Here is a 14560-nt window from a genome sequence, read left to right on the forward strand (position 1 = left end):
GGCCAATAAAAGAAAAAGATTAAGATGGGCAAAAGAACACAGACATTGGACAGAGGAAGACTGGAAAAAAGTGTTGTGGACGGATGAATCCAAGTTTGAGGTGTTTGGATCACAAAGAAGAGCGTTTGTGAGACGCAGAACAAATGAAAAGATGCTGGAAGAATGCCTGACGCCATCTGTTAAGCATGGTGGAGGTAATGTGATGGTCTGGGGTTGCTTTGGTGCTGGTAAGGTGGGAGATTTGTACAGGGTAAAAGGGATTCTGAATAAGGAAGGCTATCACTCCATTTTGCAACGCCATGCCATACCCAGTGGACAGCGCTTGATTGGAACCAATTTCATCCTACAACAGGACAATGACCCTAAACACACCTCCAAATTGTGCAAGAACTATTTACAGCAGAAGCAGGCAGCTGGTATTCTATCGGTAATGGAGTGGCCAGCGCAGTCACCAGATCTGAACCCCATTGAGCTGTTGTGGGAGCAGCTTGACCGTATGGTACGCCAGAAGTGCCCATCCAACCAATCCAACTTGTGGGAGATGCTTCTAGAAGCGTGGGGTGCAATTTCACAAGCTTACCTCAACAAATTAACAGCTAGAATGTCAAAGGTGTGCAATGCTGGAATTGCTGCAAAAGGAGGATTCTTTGACGAAAGCAAAGTTTGATGTAAAAACAATGTTATTTCCCATACAAATCATTATTTCTAACCTTGTCAATGTCTTGGCTCTATTGTCTATTCATTTCACAACGCATGGTGGTGAATAAGTGTGACTTTTCATGGAAAACACAAAATTGTTTGGGTGACCCCAAACTTTTGAACGGTAGTGTATAACCAAGGTCACATGACTTACAAAAGCTACATTTCCAGACATGACTCAGACAGTAACCTCAGTGCTGCAGCCAGGCAATACACTTCATATTCATGCAACATAAAACATACTGACAATACACATAAACATGAGACTACATAGATCATCCAGTACCTTCCAGAAATTTCCATACATGAACTTCTGTACACTGCAGCTTCACATTGTCCGGAGGTGGAAGCAAGCAGACTCTACAAGCTTCCCAAGTGAAGCGCAGTGAGGAGGAGAAAGTTTGGGACCTATCTCCCTAAGAGTAAGTTACATGAGCCCCTGTTGAAAGTAAAGCCAGGGAAAGTGAAAGAGGCCCATCTTTAATCTAACTTCATCAACTGCACAATCGTCTTCTAGTAGTTAACCCTCAGATAACTAAGACTGTGGGGATTTTACTGAGTGACCTTTCAATGCACAAAGAGAGAGAGAAGGTTGGCGTTTTACTTGTTGCTGTACTAAAACTGAAACTTGGAGCAACATGATTTAAATGCAGAGCAATACCTCCGCACATTGATGAACTGTAGGTGTTGTTTTATCAAATGCCACGAAAGCTGAAGTAAACTGAGCACCTCCAGTTTGCAAATCAAAGCTACCAGGACTCGTGTCAATTATTTCTTGATTAACCCTTTGAGGTACTGGTGTCAAACCAACGTTAATAATTGCAAACCGATGTAACCCTTTTGCCACAGTGCACGACCGAACCAGGCCCTTTGCCGCCATTGCAGGGATGGATGGATAGCAGAGCCACTCGTGACATCCATGCAGTGTGGACTTAGGTGTTGTGCCTTCTGCAGTGTAAGCTGAGTTGCTGTGCCATCTGTAGTTTGAGCTCAGATGTTCTGCCGTCTGTAGTGTGGAATTAAGGTGTTGTGCCGTCTGCAGTGCGGACTCAGGTGTTGTGCCATCTGTAGCGTGTCCTCAGGTGTTGTGCAATCTGTAGTAAGGGCTCAGGTTTTGTGCCATCTGTAGTGTAGGCTGAGGTGTTGTGCCATCTGTAGTGCGGGATCAGGTATTGTACCATCTGTAGTGTGGTCTCAGGTGTTGTGCTGTCTATAGTGTGGGCTCAGGTGCTCTGCCATCTCTAGTGTGGGCTCAGGTGTTGTGCCTTTTGCAGTGTGAGCTCAGTTACTGTGCCATCTGCAGTGTGGGCTCAGGTGTTGTGCCATCTGTAGTGTGGGTTCAGGTGTTGTGCCATCTGTAGTGTGGGCTTTTGTGCTGTGCCATCTGCAGTGTGTACTCAGTTATTGTACCATCTGTTGTTTGGGCTCAAGTATTGTACCATCTGCAGTGTGGGTTCAGGTGCTGTGCCATCTGTTGTGTGGGCTCAGTAATTGTACCATCTGTAGTTTGGGCACTCTGTGCTATCTGTACAGTGGGGTCAGGTATTGTACTATCTGCAGTGAGGGCTCAGGTGTTGTGCCATTTTTGTAGTGTGGGCTCAGGTGTTGTGCCATCTGCAGTGTGGGCTCACGTGCTGTGCCATCTGCAGTGTGGGCTCAGGTATTGTGCCATCTGCAGTGTGCGTTCAGGTATTGTACCATCTGTAGTGTGGGCTCAGGTGCTGTGCCATCTGTAGTGTGGGCCCAGGTGTTGTGCTTTCAGCAGTGTGAGCTCAGTTGCTGTGCCATCTGCAGTGTGGGCTCAGGTGTTGTGCCATCTGTAGTGTGGGTTCAGGTGTTGTGCCCTCTATAGTGTGGGCTTTTGTGCTGTGCAATCTGCAGTGTGTACTCAGTTATTGTACCATATTTTGTTTGGGCTCAAGTATTGTGCCATCTGTAGAGTGAGGTCAGGTATTGTAACATCTGCAGTATTGGCTCAGGTGTTGTGCCACCTGTACAGTGGTCTCAAGTGCTGTGCCATCTGTTGTGTGGGCTCAGGTGTTGTGCTATCGGCAATGTGGGCTCAGGTGTTGTGCCTTTTGCAGTGTGAGCTCAGTTGCTGTGCCATCTGCAGTGTGGGCCCAGGTGTTGTGCCATCTGTACAGTGGTCTCAAGTGCTGTGCCATCTGCAGTGTGCGCTCAGGTGTTGTGCCATCTGTACAGTGGGCTCAAGTGCTGTGCCATCTGTAGTGTGGGCTCATGTGCTCTGCCATCTGTTGTGTGGGCCCAGGTGTTGTGCTATCGGCAATGTGGGCTCAAGTGTTGTGCCTTTTGCAGTGTGAGCTCAGTTGCTGTGCCATCTGCAGTGTAGGCTGAGGTGTTGTGCCATCTGTAGGGTGGGCTCAGTTATTGTACCATCTGTAGTTTGGGCACAAGTATTGTGCCATCAGTATAGTGGGGTCAGGTATTGTACTATCTGCAGTGAGGGCTCAGGTGTTGTGCCATGTGTATTGTGGGCTCAGGTGTTGTGCCATCTGCAGTGTGGACTCAGGTGCTGTGCCATCTGTAGTGTGGGCTTTTGTGCTGTGCCATCTGTAGTGTGGGCTCAGGTGCTGTGCCATCTGTAGTGTGGGGTCAGTTATTGTGCCATCTGTAGTTTGGGCTCAAGTATTGTATCATCTGTAGTTTGAGGTCACGTACTGTGCCATTTGTAGCGTGGGCTCAGGTATTATACTGTCTGTAGTGTGGGCTCTTGTGCTGTGCCATCTGCAGTGTGCGCTCAGGTATTGTACTATCTGTAGTGTGGGCTTAGGTGCTGTGCCATCTGTAGTGTGGGCCCAGGTGTTGTGCCTTCGACAATGTGGGCTCAGGTGTTGTGCTTTCTGCAGTGTGAGCACAGTTGCTGTGCCATCTGTAGTGTGGGCTCTTGTGCTGTGCCATCTGTAGTGTGGGCTCTTGTGCTGTGCCATCTGTAGTGTGGGCTCAGGTGTTGTGCCATCTGTAGTGTGGGTTCAGGTGTTGTGCCATCTGTAGTGTGGGCTTTTGTGCTGTGCCATCTGCAGTGTGTACTCAGTTATTGTACCATCTGTTGTTTGGGCTCAGATGTTGTGCTGTCTGTAGAGTGGGGCCAAGTACTGTACCATCTGCAGTGTGGGCTCAGGTGTTGTGCCATCTGTACTGTGGGCTTAAGTGCTGTGCCATCTGTTGTGTGGGCTCATGTGCTCTGCCATCTGTAGTGTGGACCCAGGTGTTGTGCCATCTGTAGTGTGGGCCCAGGTGTTGTGCCATCGGCAATGCGGGCTAAGGTGTTGTGCCATCTGCAGTGTGAGCTCAGTTGCCGTGCCATCTGTATTGTGTGCTCAGGTGTAGTGTCATCTGTAGTGTGGGCTCAGGTGTTGTGTTATTTGTAGTGTGGGCTCAGGTGTTGCGCCATCTGTAGTGTGGGCTCAGGTGTTGCGCCATCTGTAGTGTGGGCTCAGGTGTTGCGCCATCTGTAGTGTGGGCTCAGGTGTTGTGCCATCTGCATTGTGGGCTCAGGTGTTGTGCCATCTGCATTGTGGGCTCAGGTGTTGGGCCATGTGTATTGTGGGCTCAGGTGTTGTGTCATCTCCAGTGTGGGCTCAGGTGTTGTGTCATCTCCAATGTGGGCTCAGGTGTTGTGCCATCTGTAGTTTGGGCTCAGGTGTTGTACTATCTGTAGTGTGGGGTTAGGTGTTGCGCCATTTGTAGTATGGGCTCAGATATTGTACCATCTGTAGTGTGGGCTCTGGTATTGTACCATCTGTAGTGTGGGCTCAGGTGTTGTGCCATCTGTAGTGTGGGCTCGGGTGTTGTGCCATCTGTAGTTTGGGCTCAGGTGTTGTACTATCTGTAGTGTGGGGTTAGGTGTTGCGCCATCTGTAGTGTGGGCTCTGGTATTGTACCATCTGTAGTGTGGGCTCGGGTGTTGTGTCATCTGTAGTGTGGGCTCAGGGTTGCGCCCTCAGTAGTGTGGGCTCAGGTGTTACTCCTTCAGTAGTGTGGGCTCAGGTGTTGCTCCTTCAGTAGTGTGGGCTCAGGTGTTGCGCCTTCAGTAGTGTGGGCTCAGGTGTTGCGCCTTCTGTACTGTGGGCTCAGGTGTTGTGCCTTCAGTAGTGTGGGCTCAGGTGTTGCGCCTTCAGTAGTGTGGGCTCAGGTGTTGCGCCTTCAGTAGTGTGGGCTCAGGTGTTGCGCCTTCTGTACTGTGGGCTCAGGTGTTGCGCCTTCTGTAGTGTGGGCTCAGGTGCTGCGCCTTCTGTAGTGTGGGCTTAGGTGCTGCGCCTTCTGTAGTGTGGGCTCAGGTGTTGTGCCATCTGTACTGGGAGCTCAGGTGTTGTGCCATCTATTGTGTGGGTTCAGGTTTTGTGCTATTTGCAGTGAGGGCTCAGGTGTTGTGCCATCTGTACTGTGGGTTCAGGTGTCGTACCATCTGCAGTGTGTCATTAGATATTGTGCCATCTGTAGCACGGGTTCAGGTGTTATTCCATCTGTAGTGTGGGCTCAGGTACTGTACCATCTGTAGTTTGGGTTTAGGTGTTCTGCCATTTGTAGTGTGGGCTCAGGTGTTGCGCCTTCAGTAGTGTGGGCTCAGGTGTTGCGCCTTCTGTACTGTGGGCTCAGGTGTTGTGCCATCTATAGTGTGGGCTCAGGTGTTGTACCATCTGCAGTGTAGGCTCAGGTGTTGCGCCATCTGTAGTGTGGACTCAGGTGTTGTGTCATCTCCAGTGTGGGCTCAGGTGTTGTGTCATCTCCAGTGTGGGCTCAGGTGTTGTGTCATCTCCAGTGTGGGCTCAGGTGTTGTGTCATCTCCAGTGTGGGCTCAGGTGTTGCGCCATCTGTAGTGTGGGCTCAGGTGTTGCGCCATTTGTAGTATGGGCTCAGGTACTGTACCATCTGTAGAGTGGGTTTCAGGTGTTCTGCCATCAGTAGTGTGGGCTCAGGTGGTGTGCCATTTGTAGTATGGGCTCAGGTACTGTACCATCTGTAGAGTGGGTTTCAGGTGTTCTGCCATCAGTAGTGTGGGCTCAGGTGGTGTGCCATTTGTAGTATGGGCTCAGGTATTGTACCATCTGTAGTGTGGGCTCAGGTGTTGTACCATCTCTAGTGTGGACGCAGGTGTTGTGCATTGTGGGCTCAGGTGTTGTGCCATCTGTAGTGCGGGCTCAGGTGTTGTGTCATCTCCAATGTGGGCTCAGGTGTTGTGTCATCTCCAATGTGGGCTCAGGTGTTGTGCCATCTGTAGTTTGGGCTCAGGTGTTGTACTATCTGTAGTGTGGGGTCGGGTGTTGCGCCATTTGTAGTATGGGCTCAGGTATTGTACCATCTGTAGTGTGGGCTCTGGTATTGTACCATCTGTAGTGTGGGCTCGGGTGTTGTACCATCTCTAGTGTGGGCTCAGGCTTTGTGCATTGTGTATTGTGGGCTCAGGTGTTGTGCCATCTTTACTGAGGGCTCAGGTGTTGTGCCATCTGTAGTGTGGGCTCAGGTGTTATGCCATCTTTACTGAGGGCTCAGGTGTTGTGCCATCTGTAGTGTGGGCTTAGGTGTTGTGCCATCTTTACTGAGGGCTCAGGTGTTGTGCCATCTGTAGTGTGGGCTCAGGTGTTGTGCCATCTGCACAGGGTGTCTGATGCCAGATAGGTGACCCCTGCAGCAGATGATGGGCTGAAGTTCATGTCAGTGCTCACTAAGGCTGCTCTGGTATTATTGTATCTTGATGCCACCAGGAAGTCATGGTGGAGCCAAGATTAACGGGGGCAGTGACGCCCCCTGCAGCTGATTGGCTGCATAGCAATTAGGTCCTGGGAAGCCACTAAAACTTGACAGAAAATACATAGAGCGGGCCTTGGTGCTAACGCACAGCCACAGCTCCGACGGGCTTCCTCCCCACCGAGGTGCAAGGCTGAACCCCCCTCAGTGTTGTAGCACTGAGCCGAAAGCGTCCTGAAGCGGCTTTCCCTACGGTGGGGGTCGTACGCAGCGGCCGCACAGTGCAGGATTAATGCTGCCATGTTACTGCTCATAATCTAAGCCGAAGATGAAATGTTCCTGAGCGTGAGCCTGCGGGGCGCGCAGACATCAGACCGCACTGCGAGGACCTGTGAGTGGGCGTTCCTGCTGTCATACCCCTCGCTGCCGGTGGAGTCAAGGTACACTGACCCCGGCCGCCCTCACGCCAGGCGTCTTTACAACCGTTTTACCGTGAAGTTTATTGGTACTTTGCGGTCGGCGGTATAGTTAACGCTCCGTCATTGTGACGGGGGATGGGGCTGTTAAAAATCGTGAAAAAGCTTCAAAACAGAGCGACGGCGCTGGAAAACCGCGGTGTTATAAGATGTAGCGCAGTCAGCGGAATCACTGGGAGCGATCAGCTCAGCGCGCAGAACGTCGCGGTGGTGAGGGGAGCGGCCGGGGATCCGTATCCATAGGGCTGACAGCTGGGGCCCCCGGGAGCCTCAGCGCTGCTGGGCACCATGAGTGTGCCAGGGCCATCCAGTGATCACGCACTAATACCCCCGGGCGGAGGGTGACTGGTGGTGGGATCACCCCTCTGTAGACACACCGTCCCGGCATCGTAAGGGTTAAGCGACAACCCGCTGCCAGTATCTGCACACTGGGCCGGCCCGGAGTCACGTGACGTGCCGGTGTAACAGCCGGTAAGTGGCCGCTACGAGCAGCCGTTACTGGCCGCCATATTACTGTGTCTGCAACGACTTTGATACTGATAAAAATTTGGCCAAACGCGGCTGATTCTGCGCCGCCCGTCCCGGGTGACGGAGGGGCCGCGCCGGTGTTCGGGCTGACGGGCCGCTCCGTGACGCACTGCACGCAGGCCGCTCGGACATCGCCTCTGCCAACTGCTAGTTTAAGACGTATTTTCAAGGTTCCGTCTTTTGCTCATTTGTAATAAAGTTATTTTAATAAAAAAACGGGGTTAAACTTTCATGAAACTACAGATCCCAGAAGTAATCACAGAGCATGCGCACTGTAGCTCTGGCCCTCCCACTTCAAAGACTGTCCAATGAACGTTCAGTTTCTGCACCAAGTGGGAGAAGCACAGTGTCAGCCCCGGAACGGTAAAGATAGTGCGCACGCGCAGTACGACGCATGCGAACGAGCTTGTCATCTCGCGCACGCGCAGTAACTCCCAAGCAGTAAGCGAGGGGGTGCGTACGCCAAGTGACGCAAAAGCGCTGACCCGGAGAGGGAGCTCCGCGCCTGCGCAGTGCCGCATACAGAGAGCGGACTGGCTGACGAACGGATGCCGGGAGGGTCGGAGCCGCGGGGCCGCCCTAAGCGGGCAGCAGGGACCGAGGGGGTGGTCGTAGAAGATGAAGTTGTATCTGGGGGCTCCTCCCGCCGAAGGAAGGCGGAGTGTCCGCGGAGGAGGAGAAGCCGCCGTGAAATGCCTGGGGAGGAGGAGGAGGAGCTAGGTCTCGGGGGCAGGCACAGGTGAATGACGTCACGTCACGGGGGTGTCGGGGGGCGCTGGGGCGGTGTGGAGGCCGACAGGCGGAGGGGGCGTGGCGCTATTAGCTGAAAGTCAGCTGCAAAGTTAACGTGGGCGTGGTCAGTTATAATAACAGTGGGTGGGGCATAGATGGTCATTTGCATATGGGGTAGTGTGAAATAGGTGTAAACAAAGTCCAGGTGGTACTGCAGATGTAGGGCATGGTCTGTGGGCGTATGTTGGGGTGTCCGGCCTGTGAACGCTGGGGCATGGTCTGTGGGCGTATGTTGGGGTGTCCGGTCTGTGAACACTGGGGCATGGTCTGTGGGCGTATGTTGGGGTGTCCGGCCTGTGAACGCCGGGGCATGGTCTGTGGGCGTATGTTGGGGTGTCCGGCCTGTGAACGCTGGGGCATGGTCTGTGGGCGTATGTTGGGGTGTCCGGTCTGTGAACACTGGGGCATGGTCTGTGGGCGTATGTTGGGGTGTCCGGCCTGTGAACGCCGGGGCATGGTCTGTGGGCGTATGTTGGGGTGTCCGGCCTGTGAACGCCGGGGCATGGTCTGTGGGCGTATGTTGGGGTGTCCGGCCTGTGAACGCCGGGGCATGGTCTGTGGGCGTATGTTGGGGTGTCCGGCCTGTGAACGCCGGGGCATGGTCTGTGGGCGTATGTTGGGGTGTCCGGCCTGTGAACGCCGGGGCATGGTCTGTGGGCGTATGTTGGGGTGTCCAGCCTGTGAACGCCGGGGCATGGTCTGTGGGCGTATGCTGGGGTGTCCGGCCTGTGAACGCTGGGGCATGGTCTGTGGGTGTATGTTGGGGTGTGCGGCCTGTGAACGCTGGGGCATGGTCTGTGGGCGTATGTTGGGGTGTCCGGCCTGTGAACGCCGGGGCATGGTCTGTGGGCGTATGTTGGGGTGTCCGGCCTGTGAACGCTGGGGCGTGGTCTGTGGGCGTATGCTGGGTGTCCGGCCTGTGAACGCTGGGGCGTGGTCTGTGGGCGTATGCTGGGTGTCCGGCCTGTGAACGCTGGGGCGTGGTCTGTGGGCGTATGTTGGGGTGTCCGGCCTGTGAACGCTGGGGCATGGTCTGTGGGCAAATGCTGGGTGTCCGGCCTGTGAACGCTGGGGCGTGGTCTGTGGGCGTATGTTGGGGTGTCCGGCCTGTGAACGCTGGGGCATGATCTGTGGGCGTATGTTGGGGTGTCCGGCCTGTGAACGCTGGGGCATGGTCTGTGGGCGTATGTTGGGGTGTCCGGCCTGTGAACGCTGTGGCATGGTCTGTGGGCGTATGTTGGGGTGTCCGGCCTGTGAACGCTGGGGCATGGTCTGTGGGCGTATGCTGGATGTCCGGCCTGTGAACGCCGGGGCATGGTCTGTGGACGTATGTTGGAGTGTCCGGCCTGTGAACGCTGGGGCACGGTCTGTGGACGTATGCTGGATGTCCGGCCTGTGAACGCTGGGGCATGCGGCCTGTGAACGCCGGGGCATGGTCTGTGGGCGTATGTTGGGGTGTGCGGCCTGTGAACGCCGGGGCATGGTCTGTGGGCGTATGTTGGGGTGTCCGGCCTGTGAACCCTGGGGCATGGTCTGTGGGCGTATGTTGGGGTGTCCGGCCTGTGAACCCTGGGGCATGGTCTGTGGGCGTATGTTGGGGTGTCCGGCCTGTGAACCCTGGGGCATGGTCTGTGGGCGTATGTTGGGATGTGCGGCCTGTGAACGCCGGGGCATGGTCTGTGGGCGTATGTTGGGGTGTCCGGCCTGTGAACGCCGGGGCATGGTCTGTGGGCGTATGCTGGGGTGTCCGGCCTGTGAACGCTGGGGCATGGTCTGTGGGTGTATGTTGGGGTGTCCGGCCTGTGAACGCCGGGGCATGGTCTGTGGGCGTATGTTGGGGTGTCCGGCCTGTGAACGCTGGGGCGTGGTCTGTGGGCGTATGCTGGGTGTCCGGCCTGTGAACGCTGGGGCGTGGTCTGTGGGCGTATGCTGGGTGTCCGGCCTGTGAACGCTGGGGCGTGGTCTGTGGGCGTATGTTGGGGTGTCCGGCCTGTGAACGCTGGGGCATGGTCTGTGGGCAAATGCTGGGTGTCCGGCCTGTGAACGCTGGGGCGTGGTCTGTGGGCGTATGTTGGGGTGTCCGGCCTGTGAACGCTGGGGCATGATCTGTGGGCGTATGTTGGGGTGTCCGGCCTGTGAACGCTGGGGCATGGTCTGTGGGCGTATGTTGGGGTGTCCGGCCTGTGAACGCTGTGGCATGGTCTGTGGGCGTATGTTGGGGTGTCCGGCCTGTGAACGCTGGGGCATGGTCTGTGGGCGTATGCTGGATGTCCGGCCTGTGAACGCCGGGGCATGGTCTGTGGACGTATGCTGGATGTCCGGCCTGTGAACGCTGGGGCATGCGGCCTGTGAACGCCGGGGCATGGTCTGTGGGCGTATGTTGGGGTGTGCGGCCTGTGAACGCCGGGGCATGGTCTGTGGGCGTATGTTGGGGTGTCCGGCCTGTGAACCCTGGGGCATGGTCTGTGGGCGTATGTTGGGGTGTCCGGCCTGTGAACCCTGGGGCATGGTCTGTGGGCGTATGTTGGGATGTGCGGCCTGTGAACGCTGGGGCATGGTCTGTGGGCGTATGTTGGGGTGTCCGGCCTGTGAACCCTGGGGCATGGTCTGTGGGCGTATGTTGGGATGTGCGGCCTGTGAACGCTGGGGCATGGTCTGTGGGCGTATGTTGGGGTGTCCGGCCTGTGAACCCTGGGGTATGGTCTGTGGGCGTATTTAGGGTGCCCTGCATGTGAACACCTGGGTAGATATCCTGAGCTGGACTTGGTAGAAGTGTGCTAGTACCCGTGGCGGGCTGTGGGCTGTCACCGCCCCAAAGCCGCGCCGGCCAGCTGGCCGAATATTGGCAGCGCAAGGAACAAATCCCCTTAGAATCACACTTTGACACGTTCATGAAAACTGCAGCTTGTAGACGCCAGAATAGTCAGCCCTGTTGTGTTCCGGAAGTGGCGGTCGGACTGTTAGCTTGTAGCGAGTTGTAGCAAAGCATTGTGGGATGTGAATTAATAAGACTGATTTCCATTTACAGCTACCTGGAGGAAGAAATATTAGCTAACAAAGGTGGGTGAGACGTTGTGGTGATGTGTTGTCCCCCTGCTGCCCGTAGACCCACCCTGCTGCCCGTAGACCCACCCTGCTGCCCTTAGAACCTGCTGCCCGTAGACCCACTCTGCTGCCCTTAGAACCCGACACTGCCCGTATACCCACCCTGCTGCCTGTACACCTGCTGCCTGTAGACCCACCCTGCTACCCTTAGAACCTGACGCTACCCGTAGACCCACCCTGTTGCTTGTAGATTCACCCTGCTGCCCTTAGAACCCGACTCTGCCCATAGACCCACCCTGCTGCCCTTAGAACCTGCTGCCCGTAGACCCACCCTGCTGCCCTTAGAACCCGACACTGCCCATATACCCACCCTGCTGCCCTTAGAACCTGACGCTACCCTTAGACCCACCCTATTGCTTGTAGATTCACCCTACTGCCCTTAGAACCCGACGCTGCCCATAGACCCACCCTGCTGCCCTTTGAACCTACCGCTGCCCGTAGACCTGCTGCCTGTGGACTCGCTGGCCGTAGACCCGCTGATGTTGCGCCTCGGCAGACCCCTGGGCACAGATTGGCATGCCCAGGGTCTGCTAACTGTATAATCTCCCGCTTCTCCTTGATGACACATTGCGGCACACAGCTTGTGCCCACTGTGTACCCAGGACCCATGTGTGCGCCCACAGCCTCCCCACCTACCTGGATCGGCTTCTCAGGCACATAGGTTTTGGACGTGTTTGGAAACTCTTAAAGGGGCGTGTCCTTGTTTATATCCGGCCCATAATTAAAAAACATTTTTTGTATTCACACCTAGTAAAAACTGTTTCTGCCCCGGATACTCCAGGACTGATGCCAGGCCGGCTCACGCCAACGGGTGGATAACCGCAAGACCTGCGTGTGATCGCAGGAATGAGCCGTGTATGGTCACATGTGCGTGCGGTTTTCCGCGTGGATGTACCGGAATACGCAGTGTATTGTCCGCACGGAAGAAAGCTTGCGCTCTCCCCTAGTGGTCCAGATAGAGCAGTCTGGTCTACCCGCACGTCTGATCGAACTGCCAAAGGTCATGCCTTCCAATGCCCGCATATCGCCCAAGCGGACGGCGATTGTAGAATCCGCAAGTCAAATCCAGTTGTGTGAGACCGGAGGGGGGTTTCACATCTACGCTGGGGATCCCGCTGTCCTGCTCCGTTCCAGGAGGGGAATCGCTGCGGCTGGACAGAACTGAACAGCGCCGGGCGGGCCCCACTGACTGTATTGGGCTCCTCCTGCTTTCTGCCCGGCTTTTGGACAAGAAGAAAAAAAGTGCTGCTTGCGGAGTTGTTTGCCGGCATTTTCAACCTCATCCGGTGATCAGATGTGAGACCACCCTTAGATTAGCGCTGCTCTTCTTATTGACCAACCTTTCTGTGCCCACCTCAGTAAGTGTCCGGGAGCTCGCACATGCTCAGTCTTATCACTTGTACAACACCAGAGAAGACGCAGCAACTTCAGGGGCGGCCGCTCTCCACAGCAGGGAGCCCTCCCAGAGGGACAGCAGGTCTGACCACCAAGGAGCAAATACTGAGGGGGGCACAGAATAGGAAAATGTTTATAATTATGGGCTGGCTCTAACTACAAACAATAGTTTTGTGGGACATCCCCTTTAACATGCACTCGTTTATATATTAAGTAACTGCATAGGTTCAGGAAAAGACTCTTAAAGGGGCGTCCCAGTGAAACACGTTTCTTCACCGCTGCACCCCTCACCGGTTGTCTGTGGCACTCTGGGGGTCTGCTATGTATATTGTACTCCCTTCCCTGCAGCGCAGCCTCCTGTATGATACATACCAGGCACCATCCTGACCTTTAGATTTCTGCATGCTTTGTCTTCCTCTGTGCTAGCAAGCCCATGTTGTATCACATGACTAGCGAAGAGTAAATATCATCTCTGCCTGCAGGGGGGACAGTGTGATTATCATTATCCTATTAAGTAAACAGTCAGAGAGGAAGAGCTGTCATCTTCTTCATTATAACTGTGTGACATCAGTGACTGCAATAGGAGCTTCATTGTCCCCTCTGTGAAGAGCCGCTGTGGGACAGTTCCTGCAGTGAGAGGGTGACTAGTGGAAAGAACAGAAGCACAAGTACTTCCCGGCTGGTCAGGATGAGATCACATGACCCACCAGAGGAGAAGGATTCCACAAAGTATCTGGTAGAAAGGAGTAACCAGAGCAGGTCGCTCTAGCTCACCTCTGTGTACCGGCGACCGGATCCATAGCAGACCTTCTTGTTACCGGAGTGGTTTCTTATGATGTCTGGTGTCTCGGAGTTCAGACTACTGACATTGCTGAGCCCGCTCCGGGCGGGGGCGCTGAGGGTACGCTCACATCGCACAGTCCAGGCCGTGCAGATTCCATCTCTTTAACTTTAGATGAAATCCGCATCTGATCTCCAGATTTCTGCCGCTTTTTTGCCATGGATCCGCAGAGTTTTTGTCGCGGTTCTGCGCAGATCCACATTACGTAATGGCGTCACTTTGTTTCATCTCAACGCAGAACTGGAAATTCCACATGCAGATCTTGCCCATTAAAAGCTAAATCCATGTAAATCCACAACAACAATCTGTGGAATAGCCTCTGATTTCTGCCACGGTACCGGAGGCAGAGTCCACGCCAGAAACATCTGCGTTGGATTCTGCCCGCTGAACCCTAAGGCGCTGCCTGCGGGCTCTAGATGGATTTGTGTGATGGTGGCACAAAACTCTGAACCACCCGCTCGCTTTGTCTTGGACCAAACATGGCTCTGATATTAGGATTGGGGTTACGGAATTGGAAGGACCATGCTGCATCTGTGAGCATTGACTACAGAAGCCGTAGGGCTGGAACGGGAACAAGCTGCGCCCGTGCTGCTTCATTGGCTTTGTGCCCAGTATGGCGTGACTGACCCTCTCTGCCACTTCTCTACTCTTTCTATATACTGGAGACGGGACATAGGTGGTGGCACCTACTGACGAGGCCGCTGTCGGTCACAGATGTCCCCCATCTGCATGTGATTCCTGGTCATCCATCTGGTTATCCCTCAACTGGAAGATTGTGAGAGCCATAATTATAATATCGGGGGGCTGCTAGGAAATGTAGGCACTTGGCAGAGTAACGTAGTCAGTAGGGCCGATTAAAGACCTCCGTCCACCCAGTTGAGAATTGGCCCCTGTTCCACTTAACGTAAGGCACCTTTACCTGGGACGACTACAGCACAAAGTCATTGTTTCCCGGGATCATTCAGGCGACTATCGCCCTGCGTACGGGCGCCATAAAGGATCGGCTGTGCAAATCCAG

The 14560-nt window shown here is 54.7% G+C and overlaps 1 protein-coding gene across 2 annotated transcripts in view; it reads left to right on the plus strand.

The window, feature by feature from the left end:
* Window positions 1–7856: 7856 nt before the first annotated feature.
* Window positions 7857–14560, plus strand: part of ZFP91 (ZFP91 zinc finger protein, atypical E3 ubiquitin ligase) — a 37331-nt gene continuing 30627 nt past the window's right edge. The window contains exons 1-2 of one of the 2 annotated variants that reach the window (XM_066588054.1): window positions 7857–8148; window positions 11230–11261. In XM_066588054.1, coding sequence (XP_066444151.1) covers window positions 7958–8148; window positions 11230–11261 — 223 coding nt within the window. In that variant the 5' untranslated portion in view covers window positions 7857–7957. The remainder of the gene's footprint in view (window positions 8149–11229; window positions 11262–14560) is intronic. The other variant, XM_066588055.1, reaches the window with a different exon arrangement.

This window comes from Eleutherodactylus coqui, chromosome 13 (genome assembly GCF_035609145.1).
Source record: "Eleutherodactylus coqui strain aEleCoq1 chromosome 13, aEleCoq1.hap1, whole genome shotgun sequence".
Taxonomy (NCBI): Eukaryota; Metazoa; Chordata; class Amphibia; order Anura; family Eleutherodactylidae; genus Eleutherodactylus; species Eleutherodactylus coqui.